General features: G+C 38.4%; 1 protein-coding gene across 1 annotated transcript in view; it reads left to right on the top strand.

Moving 5' to 3' along the window:
* The window catches only part of LOC131223849 (taxadiene 5-alpha hydroxylase-like), a 43,015-nt gene extending 40,546 nt beyond the window's left edge, over positions 1-2,469 (top strand). The window contains exons 2-4 of the mRNA XM_058219375.1: positions 742-1,310; positions 1,779-1,969; positions 2,338-2,469. Of these exons, the coding sequence (XP_058075358.1) occupies positions 742-1,310; positions 1,779-1,966 (757 nt within the window). The 3' untranslated portion in view covers positions 1,967-1,969; positions 2,338-2,469. The remainder of the gene's footprint in view (positions 1-741; positions 1,311-1,778; positions 1,970-2,337) is intronic.
* The last annotated feature ends 9,113 nt before the right edge of the window (positions 2,470-11,582 follow it).

Genomic DNA, 11,582 nt, shown 5'->3' on the forward strand with positions numbered 1-11,582 from the left:
GAATGGTAGTCGTAACAATTAATAACATAGCTTTTTGAAAACCCTTCTGTTGGATTCTTTACATTACAGTAGTAAATATTGATCTAAATTGGCCCTTGAATTCTAGACAAAGCATAAACCCCGAGTAAAGTTATTCACTTGGGACCCTCATAATATGGTTTATCTGGATGAGGATTGAGTGGTGACACCGTGGGGCCAATGTCTTTTATCTGCATTCCATCTATCTTGCTAGCTAATTTTTAGGTATGAGGAGAAAATCAAGTGGACTACACCACACCAAACAGTAGGGCTAATGATGTCGAGGTTGAAACCTTCCGGAGCTCACAGTAATGTTTATTTAGCATCTAAACAGTTCGTAAGACCGAACAGACTTGGATGAAGGGAAAACACATATATCAGCTTCATCCAAAACTTGTGGCCCGAAAAGTTTTCAATGGGAGGCGTTCAATCCCCACTGTTTCCTCTGGTGTGGTCTACTTGATCTTTGGATATGCTTCAATGTGGGGCACATAACTTAAATGAGCTAGGAAAATGGATGAATGGTGTGGATAAAACATATACATTAAGGTGGGGCCCACAGAGTCCTGACATCATATAACTAGGCGGTGGGGTCACCAAGCACAATCCACATCGGTTTCATCCCTTCATACGTACGCAATTCAAAACATAAAGTACACATCTATAATCAAATACCTTATTCATAAAAGAAGCTGTTAATTATAAATTCTTCCGTGTGTGTAGGTACAAGCGTGTGAAGGGTGCAATGATGAGCTTCCTTAAACCTGAAAGCCTCCAAGAATATATAGGAATTATGGATGATTTCGTTAAAACCAATCTACTAGTGAAAATTAAAGGGAAGGACACCATTAAAGTCGTACCTCTCCTGAAAGACCTCACGTTTGATGTCTCATGTAGTCTACTATTTGGGCTCTATGACAAGCCCACCAAAGAAGCCTTGTTTCAGGATCTTGCCCTAGTCCTGAAAGGCGTGTGGTCCATTCCAGTGAATTTCCCTGGGACCATCTTCTGGAGGGCCCTTCGTGCGCGTTCAAGGGTCGACCGGCGGGTATTGCCAATCATAAGGAAGAGGAAGGATTTGCTGGAGGAGGGTGTTGTTAGAGCAAAGAGCGACATAATTTCTAGCCTAATTACATTAAGAGATGAGAATCAGCAGCCGATCACTGAAGAAGAGATTATGGACAATATTGTTGCACTGATCCTAGCTAGCCATGACACCACCACCTCACTCTTGAGCTTGATGGTGTGGAAATTGGCTAAAGATCTCAAGCTTCAACAGAACATTCGACAAGGTAAAGGACTGCAACCTCCTACTGACCCATTTAGCGGCTAACTCATAAGTCCATAGTAGGTAGGATAACTAATCAGCTTTGAAGACCCAATCATTGTTGGCCTGGGTCCGGCCTGAAAACCCACCATAACATGGACTATTTTCAATTTAAGAAGCAAAGCACAATGGGCCACTTTTTAATAGGTTTTGTTTTTGAAATTGGCTCGGAAATAGTTGAGTCCCCTGGAGCAGATTGGCTATAGCGATTATAATGGATGGTTCACTATTAGATTGGCATGATTTTTGCACCTTGGCTTTTTCCTAGTTGCATGAATGAATGAACAGGTCAGATTGACAATAGATTCCCTCACGTGCTAATAAAAAGGTTTGAGACATTGCTAGCATCCCCAAGAAGTGGGTGGCAAAACTCACGTGTGTGTGTGTGTGTGTGTGTGTGTGTGTGTGATGGATTACAGTTTTCTCTCTGCAGAGCATATGGAAATTCTAAGGGAGAGACAAGGAATGCAAGGTTTGCTCTCATGGACTGAAGTGCAAAAGATGAAGTGCACATGGAGAGCTGCGCAAGAGATGTTGAGACTCATCCCTATATTATTTGGTAACTCCAGAAAGGCTCTCAGAGACACCAGCTTTGCAGGCTACGACATCCCCAAAGGATAGCAGGTAAGCACATCTTCAGCAACCCACATAATATGACAAATGTCCATCCAATCGCTACTGTCTCCATAAATTCTTACTTGGCACATGTTTGCAAGATACACGTGAAGCATCCAGTGGGATCCACCGTGTGTATTCTTTTGGTATGATTATCAGGTGGACCACACGTGTACGAGAAAGATGGATCACTAAAAACAATATTCCACATTGAATGTGCATATCTGGCTCATTTGACGACCAAATGCCTGCCACACAGATCCCACATCAGCAGGTGTGAAAAGGCTAGGATTCAGATGGTGACCTTGCAAGTAATTATAAAAGTAAATGTCTTACACATCTACATTAGAAATTAATGCTTGTGGTCCTTATTTCAGGTGTTATGTGTTCCCAGTACAACCCACATGGATGAAAATATCTTCAAGGATCCGACTGAATTTGACCCTTCTCGATTTCAGAATCCAGCCAAGCCCGTTCCTCCATTCACTTACATTCCTTTCGGTAGCGGGCCACGCATGTGCATCGGCAACGAATTTGCCAGGATCGAATCGCTCATAATCATTCATCATATGGTCACAAACTTTGAGTGGTCACTTGCGAATCCTAATGAAGAAATCACATGCCAACCATTTCCATATCCGTCTATGGGCCTTCCAATCAAGATCAAACCAAGGACCTCATCTGAGTAGAGTAGATTTGATTTTCTATATGCTCGATCCTGCGGTGCTTACCATATGGCCTATTATACTGTTTCTATATAGTTTTGTGTGTAAACCATATCATTTGGAAACAATAATCTCACGTTATGAACTATAAACTAGCAAGTTTACAAATGGGAACACGAGATTCTGTCCCTAGATATTCAGTAATAGTGGACAGGCACGTGAATATGTACAGGGACTCCATTCAACCTCATTGGGAGGTTCGATAGTTTGGACAATCTCTCTCCCAAAGGACAGTTTATTTCTCGCCAATTATTTTTACCTCATAAGATATGCGGTTATGCATGATATTTTAGAGTTCTTATGATTGTGGGCCACAAGGGTACTAATCTTCCTAGATCCACATTGATCCCGAGCCGTTGAAACTGAGAGATGATAGTTATATTGGGGCTAGAAAGATTGTGATTGGTTCACACAGTGCAACACTATTTCTAATAGGGGTATGGCATGTACCACTGTTTCTAACAGGGGTTGTCTGTGCAATTCAATCAAATACTAAGCCACATGTGTTAATGAGGGTATGTATTTTGTTAACATTAATGTATGCAATTAGGATAGTGCGGGAGAACCAAAGTCATACTTGACTCAAGTTTGAATGATCGCCAGTGCCCCTCGCACTTTCTTGAGATAGACTGATTAAGACCTAACTTGTGGGATCGACCACCCTCTTAACTACCAATGGGTACAATGATCGAGCAATTTTAAAAGTGTAGGAGTTTATCATTTCAAATGGATTCTTTCTTGCCTTACATTGAGGGGTTTTCTTTCACCAATAATAATCGACTTTGTATTTCTCAATAAAACAAATATGGACAATTTAAAGCTAAAGGCTAAAAAATGTCAATTTTATTAATTTGAGTGTGAAGCACAATACAATCGCTAGATAGAAAAAACTAAGTAGAAAAAATAAACGAAAGATAAACACTTGCAATCGTTTGTTATACAAACAATCGAGGTGGATTGGTGAGCAGCATATGACTGGTGTGTGATCTTCTAACTAAGGACTCGATTGATAAGAATCAAACAACGGTGGGTCGCATATATTTAAACTACTCCTAAGCATACTACATCAATGGCGTTGGCCAATAGCGATCTAAAGCTAACATAAACTCCAAACAATCGACAGTGTGGTTGGACAGAGGTGGAGGATCTAGAAACTAAGATAAAGTAGCATCTCGTTGTGTAGATTGATTGTGTTTGGTGTGGGCCTAGAGCTCTTTATCATGCACTCCTTTTGCAACTTTAGGAGGTGGCAAAACCCTCGTTGGGTTTCCTTGCTGGTCGAAGATCCTTGACAGACATGGTGCTCAATTGTTCTTTGATCATTGTTGGAGCATAAAAAAATAAGAAGAAATGAAAATATATATGAATAAGATGAAAATTCACAGGTGTCTGTTACGCAGCACGCAATGGGAGTTTGGAAGACTCATTGTGCGACGCACAATTGAAGTATGTGCGCAATGAAGATGTTTGCATAATGAAACATTAAGGCTGTTCACTGCGCGAAAGGGAGGATTCACACGTGCGGGAAGCTATAAATACTCCACCATCTTCTTCATTTGGATCAATTGAAGTATTCCCAGAGAGCAGAAGAGAGAAGAAGATTTCTCAAGGTTTGTCAAGGTACTCAGGAGTACCTGTTGCACGGCGCACAACACATTTCCCATACAAGGAAGTGGTCCGCACAATCAGATGGCAATATTCACCCTCTACCCGCGCAACGAGTCTATTGTGCGAACATTGAATTTCCGATGATGCATTATCATTTTGAAGATGTTAAAGAATGCTTAATTCATGCTACAGAAATAAAGTTCTTCAAGTCCATGAAGTCAATTGGAACAATATCATTCTTGCACAATGATTTATATGAGTGGAAATCATATCATGATCTGGAATGCTACTAAAATTGACATTCGACTTGATCTTGCTTGGATTTTTATACATATTTTTTCTTATAATCAAGGGATAAAAAGGAAGTAAATGAATTCATAATAAATAATATATGATGATTATTCATTGTATTCTTTCTTTATTGTAATTGAATGAGATAATTCCCAAATCAAATAACTTTTGTTTCTTATCAAAACAAAATGGCGACTCTACTGGGGAGTATGATTATCTTACTCAATAATAGCATAGAAAAAATATATAAAGAATTTCATCATTGTTTGGCGTCATCCAAGTGCTAAAATGGCGACTCTTAATGGGAACATCCCCCCCTTAATCTCTAAGATAAGATATTCTTTTATCTAGACACTAATTGACACTATTTGGTGTTAATAGTCAGAGCTACAATACAACACATATACTCGAATTACAATCAATGGCAACCATTTCATGTAAAACAACTTTCTACTTCACTTCAACCGGATTCGGAGTGGAATATGCTCATAATCAATCTCCAGGTCCGAAGAACCAGTTGATCCTAGAAATGCCAACACTGATTAAAAACAACACTTTTGCAAGCTGTTGCTGAAGTGATATCCGTATCAACATTCACATAAGATGAAGGAAATGAATGGTTCATCATCTCCCGTCGAAGGTCAAAGACCCAATCTCGCACAGGCGCCAAACTAACTCCACCACAAATGATCAAAGGCCCAGTAACGAGAAATACAATTAAAAAGAATCCTGCACTTGCTCCTCCAACGCTTTATCTAGGGAAATACCCCTACTCCCTAAAATCACAAGATTTTCTGGCCTTGCCTGCCACAAATGTCAGATGGACAAGGAAAGAAAAGGGTAAATCACTTGTAGAAAAATCACTATTCCCTATATATTCGTAGATGACACCTCTGCAAATTACATCGCAATCAACTGAATCCTACGAAAGTGTAAGAAGATTCAACCGGATTCCTCTCTTATCAAGTCCTGTCACTCCGATACACTCATATCCCACTCCAACAATTACTTCGTTATGGAATGGAAAAGCCACCGTATACATGGCAGGAACAAGTCAAGGTCAACCACCGACTATTGATGAGCGTATGGCTGAGATGACACAAACTCAAAGAACTCTGATGGAAGAATGTTGAAATCTTTGAGATGCTTTAGCCACTCTCGCTCATAATGTAGCCCAGGTCGTAGCTCCACCAATGATGGCTCTTGCAAACGGACATGAACAATGGCCTGAAGGTTTGCAACCGTCAAGAACAGGATTAGACGGCTCCACCCCTGTTATGGGAATGATAACCCAATAGGAAATGCAACAAGTGGTTAAAGAGATAGCTAGAGAATGACAACATACTAGGAGATTCCGTTATCGAACATCGTATCTAAGAGAAATTGAGGATATACCATTCTCAGCAAATTTCAAACATACCAACTTCTAGAAATTTAACGGGGATGGATCTCCGGAGTAACACCTCATGTACTTTATCACCACAATGGGTAATCTCTCCACTGTCTCACAATACTGCTTGCGATTGTTTGGATTTTGTTTAACAAGAAAAGCATTATTATGGTATTCTAATCTAGTGCCAGAATCAGTACGAATTGGGAGCAGATGCAAGACGCTTTTATGTCAAACTTTTTCTTATCAGACCGTGATGTCAGTATCATAGAATTAGCCTCTATGAGACAGAGAATGAACTCGTGGAGAAATCCATTGATAGGTGGAAAGCTTTAGGAGCTTTATGCAGACGGTTACCTGAAGAAAAGGAATAGGTGAAGATGTGCCTAAACTCTATGGAAACGAGAATTGCGTTCAGAGTCACAATCGCCGACATAAAGACCTTTCGAGATCTCGCTACAAAATTACATGCATTGGAACTAATAGCCAGGAAAATGCCAGTGTTTCAAAATAGAATAGAAAGAAGAGGGCCGAACAGATCAATGGTAAATGTTATTGATTGAGAGATGAAAAGAGACACCTTTCACAATAAGCGAGAAACGAGAAGAAGAGAAGACTCAAATCGTTACAAGAGCTGTGTAAATGATAAACGACCTTGATTATATGACTCTCACAAAGGATACATTTTTGGAAAAGAAGATGTTTTACCAATGATGAAGCAACTTTTAACTGTTGGAACTATCAAGTTACCTCAACCCAAATATCCAATGGAAGTTGAAATAACAAGAAAAAAGAATTATTGTCGTTATCATCGTTTCATAGAACATTCCATAAAAAATTGCTTCACATTGAAGGATATGTTACAAAAAATGATAAAATAAGGAGAGATTGAAATGAATAAAGACGAAAAATGAGATAAAAAAATAACTATAAAATGACGTCTGCAGGAGAGTCGTCAAAGATATGGAAAGGTAAAGAGAAAACTATTGCGACAAAGGAGTTGTCATTCACAATACTTCCTGCAACATGTTTCCTCAAGAATAATCACACTACCAGAAAAATGGGCAAAGGCTACGGATTTAATCCATAGCCATAGACATATGGCTACGGATTAAATCCATAGCACTTCCGTGGCACGACCGCTATCGTATGTGCCGAAACAATAGGTCTAAAACCTATGGCTACGGATCTAATCCGTAGCCATAAGTTAAAATAGCTACGAATATAATCCGTAGCAAATATTTCTGTAGCCAAAATAACTTGCAGCTATAGATATTATTGGTAGCTAAAAGTAATGTTGGATTCGTAGCATTATGTTGAATTTTATAACAGCTACGGTTAATATCCGTAGCTATAGCCTACGTTAAAAAAAATTATAATCATTCATTCATTCATTCAATTACCACATGCATAATCATTCATTCATTCAATTACCACCAGCATAATCATTCATCCATTCAATTGCAATCATTCATTCATTCAATTATCACCTGCATAATCATTCATTCATTCAATTACAATCATTCATTCATTCAATTACAATCACATATAAGCTACCTCAGATTGAAGCAATTATTAATGGTGAAGAGTTACAAGACCATTCAGCAATGGTGAACCAAGAAACATTCTCTGGCCTCATATGAGCTGTCTCAGATTGAAGCAAGGCAAGAGAAACACTTTCCTTTCAGTTACGGATGACTTCCATGGCCAGCTGGTGAGCAGTCTTGTTCTGTAACTTTGTAAGTTCATCCATGGCTTCATATGTGTCTTTGTCAACAAAAAGCTTTAGATTAAATCGTGCCAGTGCCTTTACTATACCCTCCCACTTCTCAACCGTCTCTTTCAGTTTGTCAAAGTCTTACATAGGACAGGAAGAAACTTAATGTATGCTTATTTTGCCGGTATAGAACCGTTCGGATTTTCTATTAGTTGCCCCAGGAATGATATGTAGATGAAAATGGGGCAAAACCAAGCATTAAGACATTGCTGATATAGAAATTTTCTGTTGTAGTGTTATTTTAAAAATGGTTAGACATTTGCTAAATTTCAGATCCCAGAACACATGAAATAATTCAAGTTGCAAGTATGGCTGGAAGAAATTCAAATGTTGTAAATAACATGACCGAAATACAAACTTAGGTACTCACCAGGTGGGTTGTGAAATCGCTGAAAGATTCTCCCTGTTAGTTATAGGTTTTGAGATTTGAGAATAGGTTTAGGTTATAAGTATATGTTTAGGTTAGGGTGTAAATTAAGGTTTAGGGAATTGAGTTTAGGTTATAGGTTAAGGTTTAGGTTATAGTTATAGGTTTTGGGATTTGAGAATAGGCTTAGGTTACAAGTATAGGTTTAGGTTAGGTTATAAGTTAAGGTTTAGGGAATTGAGTTTAGGTTATTTGTTCAGGTTATAGGTTTAGGTTAAGGTTTAGGTTTAGGTTATAGGTTTTGGGATTTGAGAATAGGTTTAGGTTATAAGTATATGTTTAGGTTAGGTTATAGGTTAAGGTTTAGGGAATTGAGTTTAGGTTATAAATTATAGGTTGTAGGTTAAAGTTTCGGTTATAGGTTTAGGAGTTCAGGTTCGGGTTCGGGTTTGGGTTCGGGTTTATGTTCGGGTATAGGTTATAGGTTAAGGTTTAGGCTATAGGTTATAGGTTTAGGTTAAGTTAGTTTTAGGTTATAGGTTTAGGTTTAGGTTTAGGTTAATGTTGTAGGTTATAGGTTATAAGTATAGGTTATAGGTTTAGGGTATAAATGTAGGTTATAAGTGTATATTAGAGGTGGTTTAAGTTATAGGTTATAAGTTTTGGTTAGGTTTAGGGTTTAGGTTATAAGTATAGGTTTAGGTTAATGTTGTAGGTTATAGTAGGGAATTAAGAATACATTTATGTTTTAGATTTAGGTTTAGGTTTAGGTTTAGGAAATCGGGTTCGGGTTTGGGATTGGGTTTAGGTTTGGGTTTTCAAGTTTAGGTTTAGGTTTAGGTTAGGGAGTTGAGATTAGGATTAGGTGTAGGTTTAGGTTTAGGGATTTGAGAATAGGTTTAGGTTATAAGTATATGTGTAGGTTAGGTTATAGGTTAAGGTTTAGGGAATTGAGTTTAGGTTATAAGTTATAAGTTTAGGTTATAGGTTATGGGTTGTAGGTTAAAGTTTCGGTTATAGGTTTAGGAGTTCGGGTTCGGGTTTGGGTTTGGGTTCGGGTTTATGTTCAGGTATAGGTTATAGCTTAAGGTTTATGTTATAGGTTATAGGTTTAGGTTAAGGTTAAGGTTTAGGTTTAGGTTATAGGTTTAAGTTTAGGTTATAGGTTTAGGGTGTGGTTTAGGTTAAGGGTGTGGTCCCTACAAATACAGATATAAACATGGCCACTAGCGCAAATAGCCTAGCCACTCCAATGCTGTCCATAGGAAATGGACAGTTTCATCATGGTCATAATAGCGGTTCCCACCTTCCAGGGACCCCCGCTCATTCGGATAGCTCCGACGCACATCCGGGTCTGCTCCATTAATTTCGAACAAATACATAAACACGGCCTGTCCAAATGGCCAGGCCCCTCCAATGTTGTTCATAGGAAATGGACAGCTTCATTATGGTCATAACAGCGGTTCCCACCTTTCAGAGATCCCCGCTCATCCGGATAGCTCCAATGCACATCTGGGTCTGCTCCATTAATTTCGAGCAAATACATAAACACGACCCCAAATACTTACTTTAGAAAAGAAAATTTTCCCTGTTTTCTCAAATTTTCCATTTCGATCTTTTTTGGCCCAAATCCATGTCAATGCATGAGAATCATGCATAAACATGGATTTTAAGCAAAATGCAGGAGGGGAATTATAACATAGATATCATGCACATGATATCACATAATGTATTGTTTGATGAACTACACATGTGCATTCTTGACAAGAGACGTACCAGATGCTTGAATCTGAAATATGCAGCTCTAACCCTCCCACATGCAACATCCACCTGAAAGAATGCGCATAACCGTCATGCTTGGGTAATCAATACAGGAATATACAAGTAAAACCATAAAACCAGAGATACTCACTGCATTTTCAGGATCTCCTCCATAGTTGACGATCTCATTCTAAAGCCCTTCTCCCTCCTCCTTTACCAGTGCTTGGGACCGGCAATGCAAGGAGTTGCATTGGCGGAGTTAAAAAACGGCTTAGGCTCCATTTGGTTTTCAAAAAAAAATATTTTCATAAATACTAATGTGATGTCCAAATGGAGCCTAAGACTATAAATACGTTCAAATATAGAATACAAAATTCATTCAATATTTAAAAAAAAAAAAAAAAAAATACTGTCCCGTTATACTGTTTTTAAGAATAAGAAAATTTTATTAAAAAGAATTACAAATTTCTTAAATTTAGTCAAGAGTAAGGGTCACCATGGGCATGGTAACTCAATGGTACACGAGACTAGCCTGAAATGGGCTAGGCATGGATTTATCTTCTTTTCTTCTTCTTCCTTTTTTCAACAGAAACGTATTTTTTTTATTAACAAACTTGTAACAAGACTGCTACATTCTGGCATGATCCCATTAAAAACTTGGGATGTTGCCTATCATATGAGCCCATTTACAAAATACCTCCCCTAGCAGAAAAAGAAATTCATCCCAAATCAATCCAATCTTTGGCATATTTTTTGCACCGTCACTACAACAAAGTTGGCCTTTCCCGGTGGAGATGAAATGGAAATGCATGGAACAGCTCTAGAGATACCTGATATGAGCAACGTTTTGTTCCAACATACAATACCCATTCCTTCATTTACACATGAAAGCAAAAGAACATCAAGAAAATAGCATCTCACATGCATGCAATTGTATGTTAAGAGAAAGAGCACGAGTATGACTCTCCCCAACTGCAAACACATGCGTACGAAAGAAATGATGCAGGGTGCTGCAAAAAAATAAAAAGACAGCACGTGTATACTGTTTGGAGACCCATGGGCTCTAACATCACTAGCAAATGATGATGTCAGCAACCCATCATAAAAAGGCCTCGGATGTCCACTGTTTGGCAGGCATGGATCCTCCTCAATGACCCATGGACCAATCTGTAAACATGACACTAATCAAACAATCCTAATCATCCAATCAATGGCTAACAAATGAATGGTTGAAAGTAAAATAGTGAGTGATCCAAATTCAAATGAAAAATAAGATGGTTTTCCATCTCCTCGGCATTATGGTTTTGTTATGATCTATACACAGTTACGTCATTGATGTGCACGGTCCGGATAGCAATACAATTACGCCATATGTTCATTGGAAGAGTCACCACCATTTTAAAATGGTGTGTAACTAACATACCAGTCTAGCCCTTCTTTCTCTACCTTGTGGCATTACAGAACTCCTTAGCCACATTTGCCATGCTTGAATTGAATGGCTGATTTGCAATCCCCAATTTGTATCTCTACGAAGAAAAGAAACAAAACAGAGAAAATAAAATATGAAATGTCCCTCTTTTTGTTTAATTAAAGGATAATTAATCAAATTATGGTGTCTCATATAAAACAGTGGTGAAGTTGCTACTTCTCTCTTGATATACCATATGTTTGGGTTGTGGTAGACCGAAGCCTGATAATACAAG

Source organism: Magnolia sinica, chromosome 13 (assembly GCF_029962835.1).
Source record: "Magnolia sinica isolate HGM2019 chromosome 13, MsV1, whole genome shotgun sequence".
NCBI lineage: Eukaryota > Viridiplantae > Streptophyta > Magnoliopsida > Magnoliales > Magnoliaceae > Magnolia > Magnolia sinica.